The sequence below is a fragment of the Impatiens glandulifera genome, chromosome 1 (assembly GCF_907164915.1).
Source record: "Impatiens glandulifera chromosome 1, dImpGla2.1, whole genome shotgun sequence".
NCBI classification, from domain to species: domain Eukaryota; kingdom Viridiplantae; phylum Streptophyta; class Magnoliopsida; order Ericales; family Balsaminaceae; genus Impatiens; species Impatiens glandulifera.
The window spans coordinates 29,350,560-29,368,153 of record NC_061862.1 but is presented as its reverse complement, the minus strand read 5'-3'; the positions used below and the strand labels follow the sequence as shown (position 1 = coordinate 29,368,153).

Below are 17,594 nucleotides of genomic sequence, written 5' to 3'. Positions count from 1 at the left end.
GTAAAAAATCTATCAAGATTAGATTTATCATAGCTAGCTAGTTTATGAGTTTCACCGAATTTATATTAAGTCTTACACTACCCTTTCTTTAACAAGACTATTAGAAAACAAAATTACTATATGTGACTCAATTTTGAACCATATCAAAAAAACAATATACCATATCAGAATTCAGAATTAAAGTGTACAATTGATATAATTAGAAAAAAGAAGAAAGTTGTTTTACAAGTGAATGAACTAATCAACATAGCTCACAACAATTTATTTATCACACTAATATACTAAAAACAGTTAAAATTTCAAATTAATTCTTAAAAACTTTAAGATTCAATTTAGGTAAACTTTTAAACTCTTGTAATTTTAAATATAATTTTAAAATTTTATGAATTTATAAAATGTTTTGATTTATAATTTTATACCAAGTAAATTTATATTTATAAATTCAAAAATAAATTAAATAAATGAAATAATATAATTAAATTTTGTAACTGTTATTTTTTATTGTCATTTAATTATCATTATTTTAAATTAAATTTACATTTAATTATATATATAAATAATGATAACATATTTATTTTTGAATCATAATTCAAATACAATGTGATTATTGGAAATATTTAAATTAGATACAGTAGTTTGAGTAATGGAATATTATTTTACTATTTTTTATCAATATAATAATTATAAAACTTTTAATATTATAGATGAGATGATAAAAAAAGATAACAAGATGACAATTATAATTCTTCCAAACGCTTTTATTATTTGAATTGTTTGGTTGAGCTCATTTTTTCATCGGTACTTGACTAACAATGAGACGAAACAATATATATTTGTATCATAACTTCGAATATTAATAACTACAATTAAATATATAATATTGCTAATATATTTATTTTTTTATATTTTATAAAAAATTTAAATTTATTTTTTCTTATAAAAATATGAATTTTCAATATATTAACATATATTATATAAAAATATTTTTAAAATAATTTAGTATATATATATTTTTTTTGTTTAGAAAAATTGTGTATAAATGTTGTTCATTTCTCAAAATATCAAGTCAATTTTCATCTAAGGGTGTTTAACCGGTTGGTTAACAGGTTAAACGGTTCTGATTAAGTCCGACTTTACCTTTTATTTTATAAATCGAATAACCGATCAGTGATATCGGTTTTGATTCTAATAGTTCCGGTCAGTACCGGTTAGTTAACCGGTTTAACCGTGAACCAATAATTCAAATTTTTAAATAAGTATTAAACTTATTAAATAGTATTTTTTTTTTCAAAATTCTAATTTGTACGCAATTTATGTTATTCTCTATTTTTATCTATGTTAATATATATTATATTATTGTTATAATATAAAATATTATAATAATATTTCATAGATATATTTAAAAATATCTTATAATATAATATATTATTGTAACAATATAATATATTTCAAAAGTCTCCATTTTTAAATTAATAGTTATATAAACTAAATTTTTTATAAAACAAATCTATACAAATTATAATTAAAAATTTAAAAATAACTAATATATATATATATATATATATATTATTAAATATTATTTATAATATATTTAATTTTATCAAATAACTAATATAAATATATATGATTAAATTATAACTAGTTTACTAGTTAAACCGTTAGAAAAATCCAAACCGTTTAACCGGTAAAAAATCGATTAACTGAAATCGTTAGAACTAGTTAATCAATAAACCGGTAAACTATCGTTCGGTTGGATTATCGTTTTTTTTTTCACAACCCTATTTTCATCCCTAATTATATATATATTAGTTATGATTTTACCGATGATATATAATTACAGTAAATATTGTGTTAGTTTGAAACAAATATTGATTTAAAAAAAAAAACTTGTATGCATATATTTGAATGTAAAATAACAGTAATTTAAAGAAAACTTGACATCTAAATCTAATTGAGAAGACTTTTGTTGAATATTGAGTGTTTGTAATTTAAAAAAAAGTATTGCGCTTGTTTATAATATTGTAAAGTAAAAGGTGTTATTTAGAGTCTCAAGAAAAACTCAGAAGCTTTCTTGTCATTCTTTTTCCCCGGGAATATTTGCTTGAACTTGTAGAAGATGAACCAGTCGATATAGGAAGTTTGCCCTAACTGATCGTCAAAGCGCCATTTGTACAGAAGCTTTGAGTTTACCTGTATCATGAATCATTTGTCAATCTGTTGTTGCATTGGTTAACTGTACAAATAATGGGTTTTGATCTCACATTATAGAAATGAGTGGTAGTAATCGTGGTCCAAAGAATTCCTCTCGTTTGTATGTCCGCAACCTTCATCCAGATTGCAGGTATTATTGGAAAACAGTATTCTCAACAAAAATTGGACACATACATTCTTAATTACCTTGACCAATAATTTCATGTGCGATCTGAAGAAACTTTTTGTTGGTGAAACATCTTGCTTTTCAAGAAACTAATAATTCACTGATCTACTCTACTTTGGATATGGTTTCATAGGATGATGAACTTCTGGTTATTTCGTTGGTTACATTGCAATTTTGTTGGTTTAATTTGTAGTCTCCCATGTGTTATTGAGGGGTGATGTTTATATGGATGATGAATCTATTAAGTAGTTAGATAATCACATTTCTCTATGACTGTTGCTAGTTGTTTGAATCACTAACCTAGTTATATCTAACATTTTCATTCTGCAGGGCGGAAGACCTTCGGAAGCCATTTAGGAAGTTTGGTGCTATCATGGATGTCTACATTCCAAGGAGTTACTATACTGGGTATGTATGGTTCTTTAGCTTTAATGAGGATCATCCATGTTTTACTGGGTAACTATTTTTATGTTATACATAAAAGCACAACATATCCTACTCTGAAGTTTATTCAAGGTAGTCTTGTTATTGACCTTATGCTGTTCTGTTATCTCTTGATTTTTTTTTTTTTTTACATTGAAGTTCTTGATACTTAACAGTGGAATAAAAGTCTTGAAGACACCAATCAAGTTTTAAATATTCAATGAGAGAATCAAGTAGTAAGAGTTCTGTTGACATCAATGAAGTAGTAAAAGTTGTGTTCAAGGTTTTGTAACGGTAGAGAGAAGATTCAATGAGTTTCTATACACAGAAGATTCAAGATCTTGAAAGTTTATTCAATGTGAAGATTTCGTGATCTCAAGATCTTATAAATTAACACTTCCAAGGTCAGCAGCCAATTGCTCTATGCACTTTTAAGTGTTTGTTTTGTTATATTCAGATGAGAACTAATATACTAGTAAAAAAAACCATGTTGTAAAGTGTTGAAAGCTTGCATTTGGGAAGTACAAGTTAATTATGAAAACAAAAACCCATTCCATGAATTGTGGTGGGTGGTTGAGGCTGTAAGAATTTTTCTGTTTAGATGTAATTCAGATGTTCGTCTAACAATTTTATTTGTCCTGTACCATGAACACAATTTTGCAGGAAACCCCAAGGATTTGGTTACATAAATTATGCAAGACCTGCTGATGCTGCAGAGGCTAAAAACCACATGCATGGTCAAGTTATCTTAGGCCAGCCGCTGACTGTTATTCATGCGGATGAAAGAAAAAGTAGTGTGCGTGCAAGGTTTAGTTTACTACTTCTCTTAAATAACTAAAACAATGTAAAGGGTATTTTGGGTTTATTATTTGATTGATTGATCATGGGATATAATAAATAAGCTTTCATGAAACGAGTCAAATTTGTTCATGTAGATTTTTTGTGCTTGTTTTGCAATCATAAAACCCCTTGAAGATAATTATTTGTTTCTGCGTTATGGCTGTATTTTCATTAGGGGTCAGCCAAATGTGACAAATTAATTTTTATCTTTTTCTCTTCCACGATTACCGAATGCCAAGGTTTTGTGTTGGCTTTTATAGTTATACGTTGTTTTCTTGGAGAGATTGTTTCTCTAGTGGGTTGTTCGTCTGATATTTCTTTATTCCAAACTCGTGTCTTTGAATAGGTCTCTATTTTTCTTTAATGTGGTCGGTTTATATTGGGTTGGCGAATGTTTTGATCATGTTTTTATATTTGAAACTTTTTTGAGGGGGAAGTAATAGAGGGCATTTTGGAGGTGCAAGAAACATTGACAGTATTAGGATGTTGTTCAAATTAGTATGTTCTGCTCTATGAGGTAGTCCTGTCCGAACCGAACCGAACCGCTTACAGGCCTAGTCCTGTGTCATGAATCATTTGCTGGTTGCTTGCATATATAACATTTGTCAATCTGTTGTTGCATTGGCTGGTTGCACAGCACATATAATGTTAGTGAATGTGTTTTAATCTCACATTCTATTAAATTCCTCTTGTATTTGAATTTATCACAGTATAGAAATGAGTAGTAGGAGTCATTGTCCTTCGCCACCAAGGGGACGCAGTGGTGGTGGTGGTGGTCGTGATCGTGATCCAAATCATTCCTCTCGTTTGTTCGTCCGCAACCTTCATCCAAGCTGCGGGTATTATTGGAAAACAGTATTCTCATACAAAATTTGAACACATACATTCTTAACCACCTTGACCAATACTTTCATGTGCGATCTGAATAACTTTTTGTTGGTGAAGCATCTTTCATTTTAAGAAACTAATAACTACTCTACTTTTATTTAGTTACTTTGGATATGGTTTCAAATGATGATGAACTTCTGGTTCTTAGTTGGTTACATTGCAATTTTGTTGGCTTAATCTGTAGTCTCCCATGTCTTATTGAGGGGTAATTTTTGGTATGGATGATGAATCTATTAAGTAGTTAGATAATCACATTTCCCTACGACTGTTGCTAGTTGTTTGAATCACTAACCTAGTTTTATCTGACATTTTCATTCTGCAGGGAAGAAGACCTTCGGAAGCCATTTGAGCAGTTTGGTCCTATCAAGCGTGTCTACTTTCCAAGGAGTCGCATTACTGAGTATGATTCTTGCTTTAATGAAGATCATCAATGTTTTACTGGGTAACAGTTTTTAGGTTATACATAAAAGCACAACATATTGTACTCTGAAATTTATTCAAAGTAGTCTTGTTGTTGACCTTATTCTGTTCTGTTATCTCTTGATTTCTTTTACATTGTGGTTCTTGCTTGATACATAACAGTGGAATAAAAGTCTTGAAGACACCAATCAAGTTTTAAAAGTTCAATGAGAGAATCAAGTTGTAAGAGTTCTGTTGACAATAATGAAGTAGTAACGGTAGAGAGAAGATTCAATGAGTTTCTATACACAGAAGATTGAAGATCTTGAAAGTCTATTCAATGTGAAGATTTCATGATCTCAAGATCTTATAAACTAGCACCTTCCAAGGTCAGCAGCCAAGTGCTCTATGCACTTTTTATAGTGTTTGTTTTCTTGTTGGGGGAAATTCGATGTTTTTTTTTCTTTCTTTTTTTTTGTTATATTCAGATGAGAACTAATATACTTGTAAAAGAAATCCATCTTTTAAACTGTTGAAAGCTTGCATTTGGGAAATAGAAGTTAATTATGAAAACAGAAACCCAGTTCCATGAATTGTATGGGTGGTTGAGGCTGTAAGATTTTTTCTGGTTAGATGCAATTCAGATGCTCGTCTAACAAATTTATTTGTCCTGTACCATGAACACAATTTTGCAGGTACCCCCAAAGATTTGGTTACATAGAATATGAAAGACTTGCTGATGCTGCAGAGGCTAAAATTCAGATGCATGGTGTAGTTCTCTTAGGCCGGCCGCTGACTGTTCTTCATGCGGAAGAAAAAAGGTAAAGAGTGCGTGCATGGTTTAGCTTACTACTTCTTTTACTATAATAAACTTCAAGCTAAGGTTTTCTTGAAATATCTGATTTGTTTGAGGGAAAAAACCTTGTTAGATGAAAAGAGGATTAAATAACTAAAATAAAGTAAGGTGTATTTTAAGTTTATTATTTGATTGATTGATGATGGGAGGATATATTTAAATAAATAAGCCTTCATCAAACAAGTCAAATTTATTCATGTAGATTTTGTGTGCTTGTTTTGCAATCATTAAACCCCTTGAAGTTAATTTTGTTTTTGCATCAGGGGTCGACCAAATCACAGAAAACCTGCTCCTCTTCCTCGGGACCCCCCCTCGCCACGCCGTTCTCGTTATCTCCCAAGAAGACAACGTTCACCTTCTAGGAGCCATGAGGGCTACTCTCCTCCTCCTAAGAAGGGGGGGCAACACTCAAGGTATTCTATTTTCCAAAACAGAAATACCCACTTGATCCAATGCCAAATATTTGGTATGTGCTGCCCTGTATAAAGCAATTAAAACTTGATCCTTAGGCTGATTTCTTTGTGTTTGGTTCTGAATATGTTAGTGTTATACATAAATTTGGCAGATCTGTTTCTCCCCGAGAGAATAGGACGAATGGTAGAGAAAGCGATATATCATACTTGCCCAATTTGAACTCCCGAAGAGAGCATTATCGGGCAGGTAGAAACCCTGAACAATCTCCTTCTCCAAAATATGAAAAGTCTCGTGTAAAAGGTGGTGAAATAGGAGTGAGCCCAAGCTCCCATTGGAAGTGCCAGCCGGAGTCCAATGGAAGAGACAAAATGGAGAAACCAGATTCTTTGAGAATATTGCAAATTTACGATTAAACTTGTTTATCTTGCATGATTTTCTTCTTCTTTTTGTATGATTTTGAAGTCAATGCATTGTATTCTATTACTTACTTACTAGAAGAAGAGCTGAATGATACCACTAACTGTTGAGAACTTGTAGCTGTAAACTTGGGAGTTGTATCTTCTAAGGCTTCAAATATTTTGTTATGGTTTTTCAAATCTTAAGCTGTTTCCTATTTTTATTTTTATTATTATGTTATTAAATTGTTAAAATGAAGCTTTACTCAAGCAAACTTTGATAACTATATGATTGTTAAAATTAATTATGATTCTTAATCATATTTGAATTTTTTTAAATAAAAGTATTTTTTTTAATATTTAATATTAAAAATATGATTGAATTTTTAATATTTAATATGAGATTTTAACTTTGTAATGGAAATCAATTAATATATTATAAAAAACAGTTAAAAACATTTAATTAAAATACAATTAAATTCTAAAAAAACTTGGTTAATAACAATCAAACATACTAATAAATACTAATAAAGATTATAAACTATCAAATCCTAATTGTTCTAATCAAGATTTTTATTTCTATACTAGAATGTTGCATTAACATGTTGTCTTCCCTTCTCTTGCAATGAAATTGAGATAAACTGAAGATATTGATTAATATTGTCTATTCTCATTTTGACTTATTTCTTTATATGAACTTGTTTTGATTTGTTAGAAAAATTTATTTTTCTAGATTTCTGGACTCTTCACCTTGTTGTTCTCAACTTGAATTTCTAGATCATTGTCTTCATTTATTGGAATTCTCAACAACTTTAGATTCTTCTAAATTAACCTTATAATTCTCTTATTCCTCTTGATTAATTTGAGTATCTTTCTCTTTGTTTTCATCAGCAACCACTTCAACTTGATTTGACTGCGATTCCTCAACTATCTCTTCAATATGATTAGGTTGAGATTACACTTCCTTGTTCGTACTGCTTTCTTCTTATACATAATTTTAATTATTTTTTGTTTCCTGTTCTTTAACCACATTTTGCTATTTGATTATAGGCACATCTATTTAATTTTCCTACATCTTTACTCTCTGACCATTATGAATTTTTTGATTTTTTTACTTAGTCAAATCACATTTTGGGTTTACATGTTGGAAGATATTATAGAAAGAGCATATGTTTGACCTCCACTCATAAGTGATTTTCATGACAATAAGTTTTCATTTTCTGTCTACTACTGTCATACTTTTCAGTAGTGTATTTTTAGGATGCACCTCAATGCTAATTCTGGCAATAATATGTGATCTCCTCCTTCAGTAATTGAGTCTATGTATAATGGTCTACCCAATAAACCTGCAAAATGATTAAGGGATTCAAAATTATACATATGTGCAGGTATACTCCAGAGCTTGAAACATATTTGTGCAATTTCTTTTGTTTACTCAATAGGTTCAAAGTCTTCAGACCATTTTTCCAACTTCATACAGTTGAATCTTATATATGTATGCCCATTTCCTAGAATTTCCTTCAAATTAAATCACTTCTTGAATTTAAGAAATATAGATCATGGACATTTGTTTAAATCTTCTTTATCCCTTTTCCATCTCATTGCTTCAATAGTGCCTCTTTAGTAATTGAGAATGATACTCTGTTTTTTCCTATATAGTTTTCCACAATTACATTTTCTCATTCCTTTATACAGTTTTCCTCTACTTCAGTAGACAATTTAAATTCAAATGAAGAATTTAGTACATCCAATTTTGTATGTGTATTGCCCAATTAGATTTTTCCTTTATAAGCATGATCTTCTCACTTTTTTGCATTTTTGTTCTTCTAGACTTCATTAGTTTTCCATGTCGAGTTGTTTCTGATAGTATATGACTTAGATTTGGGAGCCTTCATCAGCTTCTTCAATGTAGCAACTGACCATTAGACAATTTCTTCATATTCTTTTTTTTCCAACAGATTCTAGTCTTGAAGATAGTGGATGTTGAGTTGAATTGTAATATGATATGTTTTTTCCTTATTAATGACAATTTCTCCTCTTTTGACAATGCATAAGGAGTTTTGTAATCTGATTATTGAGCTGAAATAAATTAGCCCTTTCATTATAGCGTATCTTCCAAGCTCCTTCATTATCCCCTTTTTTCCTACATTATTTTATACAAAATTATTCTACTGTTCTTTGCTGACTTTTTCAGCAATTATTTCAATTTCTTTGACTACTGTTTCCTTAATTTTTTCTAGCACAAACTCCCTGACTTCTTTAGATTGATTACTTTTATTTTTCATTCTCATAATGACAGAAACATAGTAATAGAATAGAGTTATTGCAGAAACCCTAAGAGATAATCACAGATAAATCGTAATTGAGGAAAAGTTCCAGCGGCGCTTACAAATGCATAAGAAACCCTAGACTAGCGACAATTAATGAATGACGCAAGACAATATTGTGCCGCCCATGCCGATCGTGTCTTTCTGCCTATGCCTATCGTGTCGCCGTAATGTATCAAACTACACTTTATTAGGGGGGAGTTTGACAAAATGACCATAATGATGAGCGATTTTTGGGAAATGACCTAAGCCTAATAAGCATTTCAATAATGACCTTTTCAAACGAAAATACCCCTTCGCATCACGCGACACATGTAGTCGCGTAACACGACGGAAATGACCAGAATGCCCTTAATATCTATTGTATTTTTTCCCTTCATTTCTTTCTTCCCTGTTATTTCTCTTCTCGGTCTTCTCCCTCTAAACTTTAAGCGGCGCGGTGAATGCTCGGTTGACGATATACACTAGTATACTTTCGTTCAACAAGGATGACAACATACACTAGTATACTTCCATTCTGAAAATATATAGTTGTTTGTTTGTTTCCTGATAGCATTGTTTCTTTTTTGACTCTCATAAGTGATCGCGTCACGTGAGAGTATCAGAGTATGTTTCTTGTTTCCTGAAAGTTTGTTGTGTTACGTGATGAGTTGCGTTACGCGATCGGTCGTAGCATGGAAGACGAAGAGGCGGCACAATCGCGTCACACAAAGCCTGGAAGGAGAAGAGGCACACGTGAAGCGTGGAAGGCGAAGATGCGACACAATTGCGTCACGCGGTCGCGACACACAGAGCGTGGAAGACGTGATTATTTGGCATTTTCCTGTGAATTTGCGGATTGTACGCAGTTGAATTATGGAGGTTCTTCTAATAACTATGATGAGTTTGGAAATGCGACTTATGTGTTTAATATGTATGATCAAATGCATGGTCAAGATTCTTGTATCTTTAACGGTCTTAGAACCATTACTTTAGTTGATCCGACCTCGGAGGAGACTTGTCCACTCATGTTACGGGTTGTTTTTAGTGCTGATCGGATGATGATTATTAGATCGGTTGCTTTTGGGGTTTTGGTATTTTTTGTGGGATTGTTATTTTGATTGAGTTTTATGGGAGGGTTATTAATGTAATTAGTAGAGAGTTTGTGAATTTTCATTTTTTGGGATGACTAATTTTTGTTTTTAACATTAGTTATTCAAATTTCCATCTTTTAAATACCCTTTTTCATACTTATTTATTAACATTCTATTAGTTGCATGTTTTATGTCTATTAATAAAAGATGAGAACTTATTTGAGGCAAAAACAAACTCTAATATAGAACATTTCAACAAGAATAAATATTTTCCAACTGCTTCAAAATGGAATATATTTATATAGGGTTCCATATTTCAACAAATTACAAAATCTAAATTTGATATCAAATGGTATCATTCAAGCAAATCAATTCTTCATCATCATGTGTTTCATCCCTAGCAAGAAACCATGAACTTTATTGTCCAACTTAATCCAACTATATCCAGTTTCTTTAACCACTCCGACAATCTCCATACTCTCCCTGACCTTCTTAACTTCATTCCACAAACCTTTAGCCACAAAAATATTCGAAAGTAAGATATACGAGACACTATCTTTTGAATCAATCGAAATTTCGATCTCTGCTACATATTTACCCATTTCCACATTACCAATATCCTACATGCACTAAGCAAGCTCCTACACAATATAGCTGCTAATTGAATCAGAATAACCTTCTTAATCAATTCTTTGGCTTCATGGCATTATAGGAGACTACATTAAGATTTATGTCGCGATCGTGTGCCGTGACTGCGTGCCGCGACCACGTGCCACAACCAACCATCACATATTCAACTATCACACGTCCAACCATCGCGTGACCACCTATCACGCGACCAACCATCACAAATCCAACCTCACATGAATGTTGCTCGATATGACCATGTGCCTAATCCATCACATGAATGTAGTCTTGAATCTATTCAATTAAACACAAAAACATTCAAACTTCGATCAAATATATATGAAAAAATTTCAATTTAGGAAGTCTCACGATGGTTGCATTCAAATGAAATTCCTCTACACAAGGTTTTGTTTGTTGTTGTGTTCACCGTTCGCCGTTATCCATAGTCATTCGCAATGGTTGGTAGCCACTTAGGATTTAGAGAGAATGTAGAGAAGACTGAAAATAGAGAGAACAATGCAGAAAAAAAGAAAAAATTGGGAATATATATAATATTAAGTGCATTCTAGACATTTATGTCGCGTCACGCGACCACATGCGTCGCATGACGTAAAGTAGTATTTCGTCTTTAGACAGGCCAAAAATGTCAATTTTGCAATGTTTATTAGGCTTAGGTCATTTCCCAAAAACTGCTCATTATTAGGGTCATTTCATCAAATTTCCCTTATTAAGAGGTAAATTGTTGAATTGAGGTTTCTATATTGGTTGTAAATACTAAAAATTTATATCCCAATTTATAATATTAAAATAATTATTTTGACTTTTTTTCAAATAAATAAAATTAAAATAGCCAAAAACTAATTAAAACAATTAATTAGACTAATTATTATGATAATTAAAGCCTAATTAATTAAGGAAAATGGTCAAAATAATAAAAATAAAAGTATATTTAAGATAAATGTTGTACTCATTTATTTTAAAATAATTTTAGAAAAATTAAGGGATAAAAATAAATAATTTTGAATGAATAGTTGTATAATTTCATTTAAAACAATTATTTATTTAGCCCTAAAAATATAAATAAATATATTAGTAAAATAATTGCCATATTTATTTTAATATTTTGTATATTTAAAAAGATTAAAATTAAATCCAAAAGTGTGAAAAAAAATCAATTTCAAATAAACCTTAAGAATTTAATAAAAATATATATCCGGGATCCTGTGTGACCAAAACTAAAGGAATTAGTTACAGCGCACTGTCACAACGCACTGTCACAAGCTGAAACTCGACCCTGTGGCACTAAGGCTAGATCGACTCAAATTCTAGATAATAAGTCTTTTAGACAATGCAAGAAGAACTTAGAGAGAGAAAGAGATTAAGAACAAGAATTGTATTGATTGAATACTTGGTGATTACAATGTAATCTCTTTGAGGTATTTATAGGGCTAATTACAACTACTACATTTATGATACTAATCAACTACCATATTAATGATATAATGCCCAACTACTCCATTAATGATATTCTCCCAACTACCTCATTAATGGGCCCACTATCCAACTACTACATTAATTACTCTAGGGCATGTCTTCTCAAATGCTTCTAGAATATTTCTTGAAGTTGGCTAACTTAGACGATTAAGCCTCCCCTGGGCTAGAAATATTAGCGCACTGTGAGACCAAGACTTTAATAAACCTCGACATCCCCTTGAATGGATCGTGACACCAATGGACCGTAACATTCACCCTCACCTAAGTCGTGGCCATACTCGGCTCGACCCTAGACCGATATCCTTCAATCATCTGTCTGAATTGAAACAAGTGATCATTTCTTTCTCGGCTATTCTCGACATCGGGTAAACCTTCCCCACGCGTTGCTTTTTTTTAAACGATCCCTCATATCTGTGCACAAGTCCCTTCAACTTATATTGTAGAGACTTACATTATTGCGGGAGTAATTTCCCCATTCCTCTGCCCCCTTCTTAAACCCGGCACGCCTATTCAAATCTGCCCATTTCTTCATCTTCTTGGTGTCTTCTTCCAAAGATGCCCGAGGATCTGATTCCTCTCTTAAGGATTTGGCGAGAGTGAATGTGGACTGACTTTGACCAACGTAACTTGTGGCCAAACTTTGTGGAGTTAATAGTTGTGAGGTGTATTTGGCCTTGAGCCCCTCAACGACCTCCACACACACTATATGGACTTCCTCGGGTATTTCCTCTTTTCTCTTGGACCCTGTTAGGATCTAGGTCGCCGCTGGTGGACCGGGGGTTGGACCGGTTAACGGTTCTCACTCGTAGGGTGGTGGTTAATCCGGTTAGAGATTAACACCGGGGTTTCAATACTACACAACCTGTCACAAACCCTTGAACTAGGTTCAAGCGCGGAAGAGGTTTGCTTTCAGGTTGAAGCGGTACGCTTGTATGATAGGCACGGTCGGTTTCGGATGATGAAGATTTGGAGATGGTGGGTCGGTTTCGGTAATCTGGATATTCGGTATGGTTAGTATAAAGTCGGTTTGGAGCGGTATGGTTAAGTTAGTCGGTTATATAATGAAGCCTGCAGAAAGTAAATAACACAACAGATTTTATGGATGTTCGGAGATAAAACTCCTACGTCACCCCTTCCTCTCGAAACCGCGAGAAGGATATTCACTAAGGAATACAAGTACAAGCCGATCGAGACTTATTTTCTGCTCGATAATACTCTTACAATTTACACCGAAATTGTAGAACACACTTTAACTTTCAGCACTTAGGCTTTCTAGAATAGTACACTGTTATCACTTGTAGTAAATGCTCTTATTTTTCGTTATCCCAATGTGTGTCACCTGATGTCCCGCATTTATTCTTCTGCAACTGCCTCCTTTTATAGGTGAAATATGCCAACGGTCATATTTCACTGCCTTGAATCTGATTGGCTGATCAGAGGTGCAGTGATTCAGTGTTTCAGACCTGCGGTCGTTTCCTCAGACCTGATGGTCAATCTCAGACCTGGTATCCTGTCTCAGACCTGCCGGTCTGTAAGGCAAACCTGCCGGGTTTGTCTTTTACTTGATGTAGACACTGTCTCTTTGGACAGTTGTTTGTACTTTGAAGATTTCCTTTCTGGCTTATCCCGAAGTAGAAGGATTCGGTAGTACTGTTTTCTGCAGCCTACAGTCTTTTCTCAGACTTGCATGGATATGGAAGTATTCAGTCTGTTCCTTTGGTATCATTCTCAACAGATACCCAAATTGTCTTCTTGTACTGGTCGGCCGCTTGACTTGGCCGAATGTCTTTTGGTAGTGAAGTAACCGGACTTCTTCCGGTTATTCTTGTCTTGTGGATAATCGGCTGTTTGATGGTTCCGGTTTTGAGCTTTGGCCGATCCTTCCTTTGTGCGGTCACGTTCCGAATACTCTTGATCGGTTTGGTAGCTTGACCGGTTCGGTTTCTTCAGTTGGTTTTCTTGTTCATCCGGTCTGGTTCCTTGTTCCTGCATGGAAGGTTTATTTAAGTTAGGTTTATTTGAACCGGTCTGAATTTATCTAACAATTTCTCCCTTTTTGATTATTTTATTTAAAATTATCAAAATCATGTAAGTTTGCAACCGTAGGCCAGTTGTTTTGTTTGACCGGTTTTTGAAAAAGACTTAGAGAATTTTTCGAAAAATTTTGAGAGAGAAGTTTTGGAAGAGTCTTTATCTTTTATCTAACAATTTCTCCCTTTTTGATTATTTTATTTAAAATTATCAAAACTAAATAGGAATGCAAAATAAGGCCGGATTCAAAAATAACTTTATATATATTTATAGGTGACCGGAAAAGACAAAGCATATATAAATACTAAGGCAAATGAGAAAAAGAAGGATAGTCCCTATTCAGAGTCTGTGAAGTCATAGGCACTCTTCTTTTTCTTCGGTTGCGGTTGCGGTTGCCTGGTCTGTTGGGAGGATCGTTGTCTTTTAGACCGGGACCGCAACTGTTCTTCGACTTCGTCCTCGACTAGGTCGGCTTGCTGCGAAGTACCCGTAGTGACCGGTTCAGAGATTTCATTGAGCATCTCGGCAATCTGAACTCTCTTAGGAGCCTGCCTCTGTCTCTTCTTCGGTGCGGAAACGGAGGCGGCCGCTTTCTTCTTCTTCTCGTGTTCCTTTGCAAAGCCCTCCAGCCTTCGTGCCTCCCTTTCCAACCGTGCGGCATCCTCCGCAGCTTGACTTGCCACTTTCTCGGCATACCCTGGGTATAAGGCCTCGGCTCTTCTTATTCTTGCGGCTTCCAATTCTGCTTCGGTTAGTTGAGACGATCGCGGCGCCTCTTTATCTTTGCTAGCTTTGGCGTCCAGCGCATCCTGTACCCTTTTAGCCACTTGAGCATCCGCCTCTATAGCCGCGGCGTCCGCGGTCTCCTTAGCCTTTAGAATTTCGGCCACCTGTTCGGTAAGGGCCTTTACTTCGGCCACGAGACTTTCGTTTGTCTTTTCCAGTACTAAGACCCGGTCGATTGTTGTGTCGACCCGTTCGAAATCCTTCTTTAAGTTGGAGGTTACATCCTCCAAAGTTGCGGTTCGCTGAACACATTTTTCGCGCTCACCGGCCTCTTCCCATAGTCCGGCGCCGAGTTCTGAGAGACGTGCTTGATGTTGATCCAGCAGCTGCTTTGTCACGTCGGTGAACTGCATAGCCGAATCAATTATGTTGTCGCATCTATCCTTGAACGGTTGAAGCTTGGACACGTCGAGTTCTTGTACCCGGTCTTCAATTCGTTCCGATAGGGATGCTTCAAGCTTCTGAAGTCGGTCCTCAATCCGCTCCGAAACTGATGCTTCAAACTTTTGAAGTCGGTCATCAATCCATTCTTTAGGAGGGACTGAAGCGGTGACTTCCGGTGGTGGAGGAGGAGTTGATTGCTCGGTGGGATCTGGATCGGCTCTCTCACTGGAGTCTATCGGTGCAGCGTTCTCATTTGGAAGTTCTAATGTTGCCGCATCCTCCGAGATTGTTACCGCAATGTCCAAAATCGGTACCTCGACATCTTCTAATATTGGTGCCTCAACATCCTCTGGTATCGGTGCCTCAACATCCCTTGGAGGTGTTGGACAGTTAACTGGAAATTCTTCGATTACCGGAGCAGTATATACCGGTACTTGCTTTTGGTTGCATATTGCTTCCAGCCGCTCTATTTCTTGACGTATTTCCAATTTGCCCTTTGCAAGCTTTGATAACACCCGCGGTGCTACGGTGTCCACCGATCCCCCTTCGTTATACTCCTCCTTGATTTTCCGGATGCGCTTTCTTAGTTTCCGAAGTTGGCTTCCCGGTATCAGGAGACAGGTTCGGCATTGTACCTCCTAAATTGTGTTGGACTTTGTGAGGCGCAACATCAGGTCTTCTACTTCCTCCAATCTGTTGATGCAATCTTTTTGTGAGAAGCTCGGTAGGATTTCTTTATATTTTGTTTTGAACCGGTACTCATGCCACTCCAAATATAGGTTTATAATGTCCTCGTCTTGCTTGTTAATGCCCTGAAAGATTTTCTGGGCTAATCTTTCGGCCTCAGCCTCGTCGGCCTCTTCCCTCTCCGTGTTGTAGCCTTCATCATTGGCTACTTTATCAACCCCGTCTTCACCCTCGGTGGTCTCAGGATTAGCGCTTTGTTCGGCATCGTTCGGACTCCGAGCCGAATGATCGTCGTCATTGACCGTTCTATCTTCGGTCCTCTCCGTGTCGGTTTCCTCAGGAGCCCACTCCTCATCTTCTGTTTGTTGTGGTGGGTCTACGAAGGTTACCTTTTCTTTTCCCTTTCCTCCAGTCTTTGCTTTTGCCGGGGCATCTTTCTTTGCGGCTTTCTTCTTTCGGCCACCTGTGGAACTGGAGGCCGGCTGCGTTCTTGTAAGGAATTGCCTCGATCTAATGAGGCAACGTTTTGCGAGAACGGTGCCGGGACCAAGATTGATTTTTAAGTGGAGGAATATCTTACCGAGGGGCACGGCATATCCCCACGACCGGGTTGAATCCGGTTTCACCATGTCCATGAGGTTGCCGAACACTGATCTTGCCCAGTTGACCTCTTTTCCTTCCAACAGACCGATTATCATCTTGATTTTGTCTTTGGTAAGGTTGCTGAAGTTTCCTCCCCTTGCCAGTATCGCCCTGGCGAAAACGTCACACGCCGGAATATACTCCGGCCTCAGCATTTGTTTACTCCCGGATGTAGTGATCGGCTCAGTGGTTGCCGATAAGAAGTGGCAAGCCGTCTCAAAAGTGTCATTGTCTATTTCTGCCGTTGCATCCTGGCCAGTAGTTGGGAGATGCAAGCTCTCGGCCACCAATGCTTCGGTGATCTCGATTTGGGAACCGCAAACCGTCGCGATGATCCTGTCGTAGGAGATGATTGCGGTGTTGAAGAATTCTTCGACCGCATCTTTGTAAATGACGTGAGGACCGCCTAGGAAATATCCCAGACCGGTTTTAATCAGCCGGTCAATAACTTCCTTCGCCTCGGTCGTCCCATTCTGCCGGATCTCCTCGAAATCTACTTGAGAGTAGAGTTTGAACAACGCCGAATCACGACCCATGTTGAAGAGTTTGAGAATGAGAGAAAAACGACTTTAGAGAGTTTAGGAAGCTTAGAGAGAGAAAGTGAATTCGCGTGAGAATGAAAGAAAATGACCGAAGGCCCCTTTTATAGACACGGTTTGGAAGCCCAACCGTCCCATCATTAATGGGCGGGAGTTTTCCCTCCAAAATGAAAGGGCGCCAAGCTATGGGCGGTTAAGTATGAAAAGGTGGGCGGCCACTTTGAGCGGGAGATTTCCCTCCAAAACCCTTTGCCTATGTCATGGATGACGCATTCTTTTCTTTGAGACCGAATGATTGAGCGGTTTCTAAATCGAAACAGACATTTTGATTGGTCAGAGTGTTAACAGTTTTAATCAGATTTTATGATACCGGATAATAACGAGGTTATTTTAAGATGTGAACCGGTTACTT

At 35.6% G+C, this 17,594-nt stretch overlaps 1 protein-coding gene across 1 annotated transcript; it reads left to right on the top strand.

Moving 5' to 3' along the window:
- The first annotated feature begins 3,355 nt into the window (after positions 1–3,355).
- LOC124922836 (serine/arginine-rich SC35-like splicing factor SCL33) lies at positions 3,356–6,829 on the top strand. The gene is made up of 7 exons (XM_047463532.1): positions 3,356–3,381; positions 3,464–3,607; positions 4,351–4,479; positions 4,851–4,970; positions 5,623–5,748; positions 6,047–6,196; positions 6,349–6,829. Exons 1-7 carry the CDS (start codon positions 3,356–3,358, stop codon positions 6,608–6,610), a joined length of 957 nt encoding a protein of 318 aa, XP_047319488.1. The 3' UTR covers positions 6,611–6,829.
- Positions 6,830–17,594: the final 10,765 nt, after the last annotated feature.

Excerpts from the sequence above, each read along its gene's own strand:
- LOC124922836 (XM_047463532.1), top strand. The coding sequence starts at position 3,356 with ATGAATTGTGGTGGGTGGTTGAGGCT. Across the intron at positions 4,971-5,622 it reads GATCATCAATGTTTTACTGG|GTACCCCCAAAGATTTGGTT; the intron begins GTAACAGTTTTT and ends ACAATTTTGCAG. Across the intron at positions 6,197-6,348 it reads AAGGGGGGGCAACACTCAAG|ATCTGTTTCTCCCCGAGAGA; the intron begins GTATTCTATTTT and ends TAAATTTGGCAG.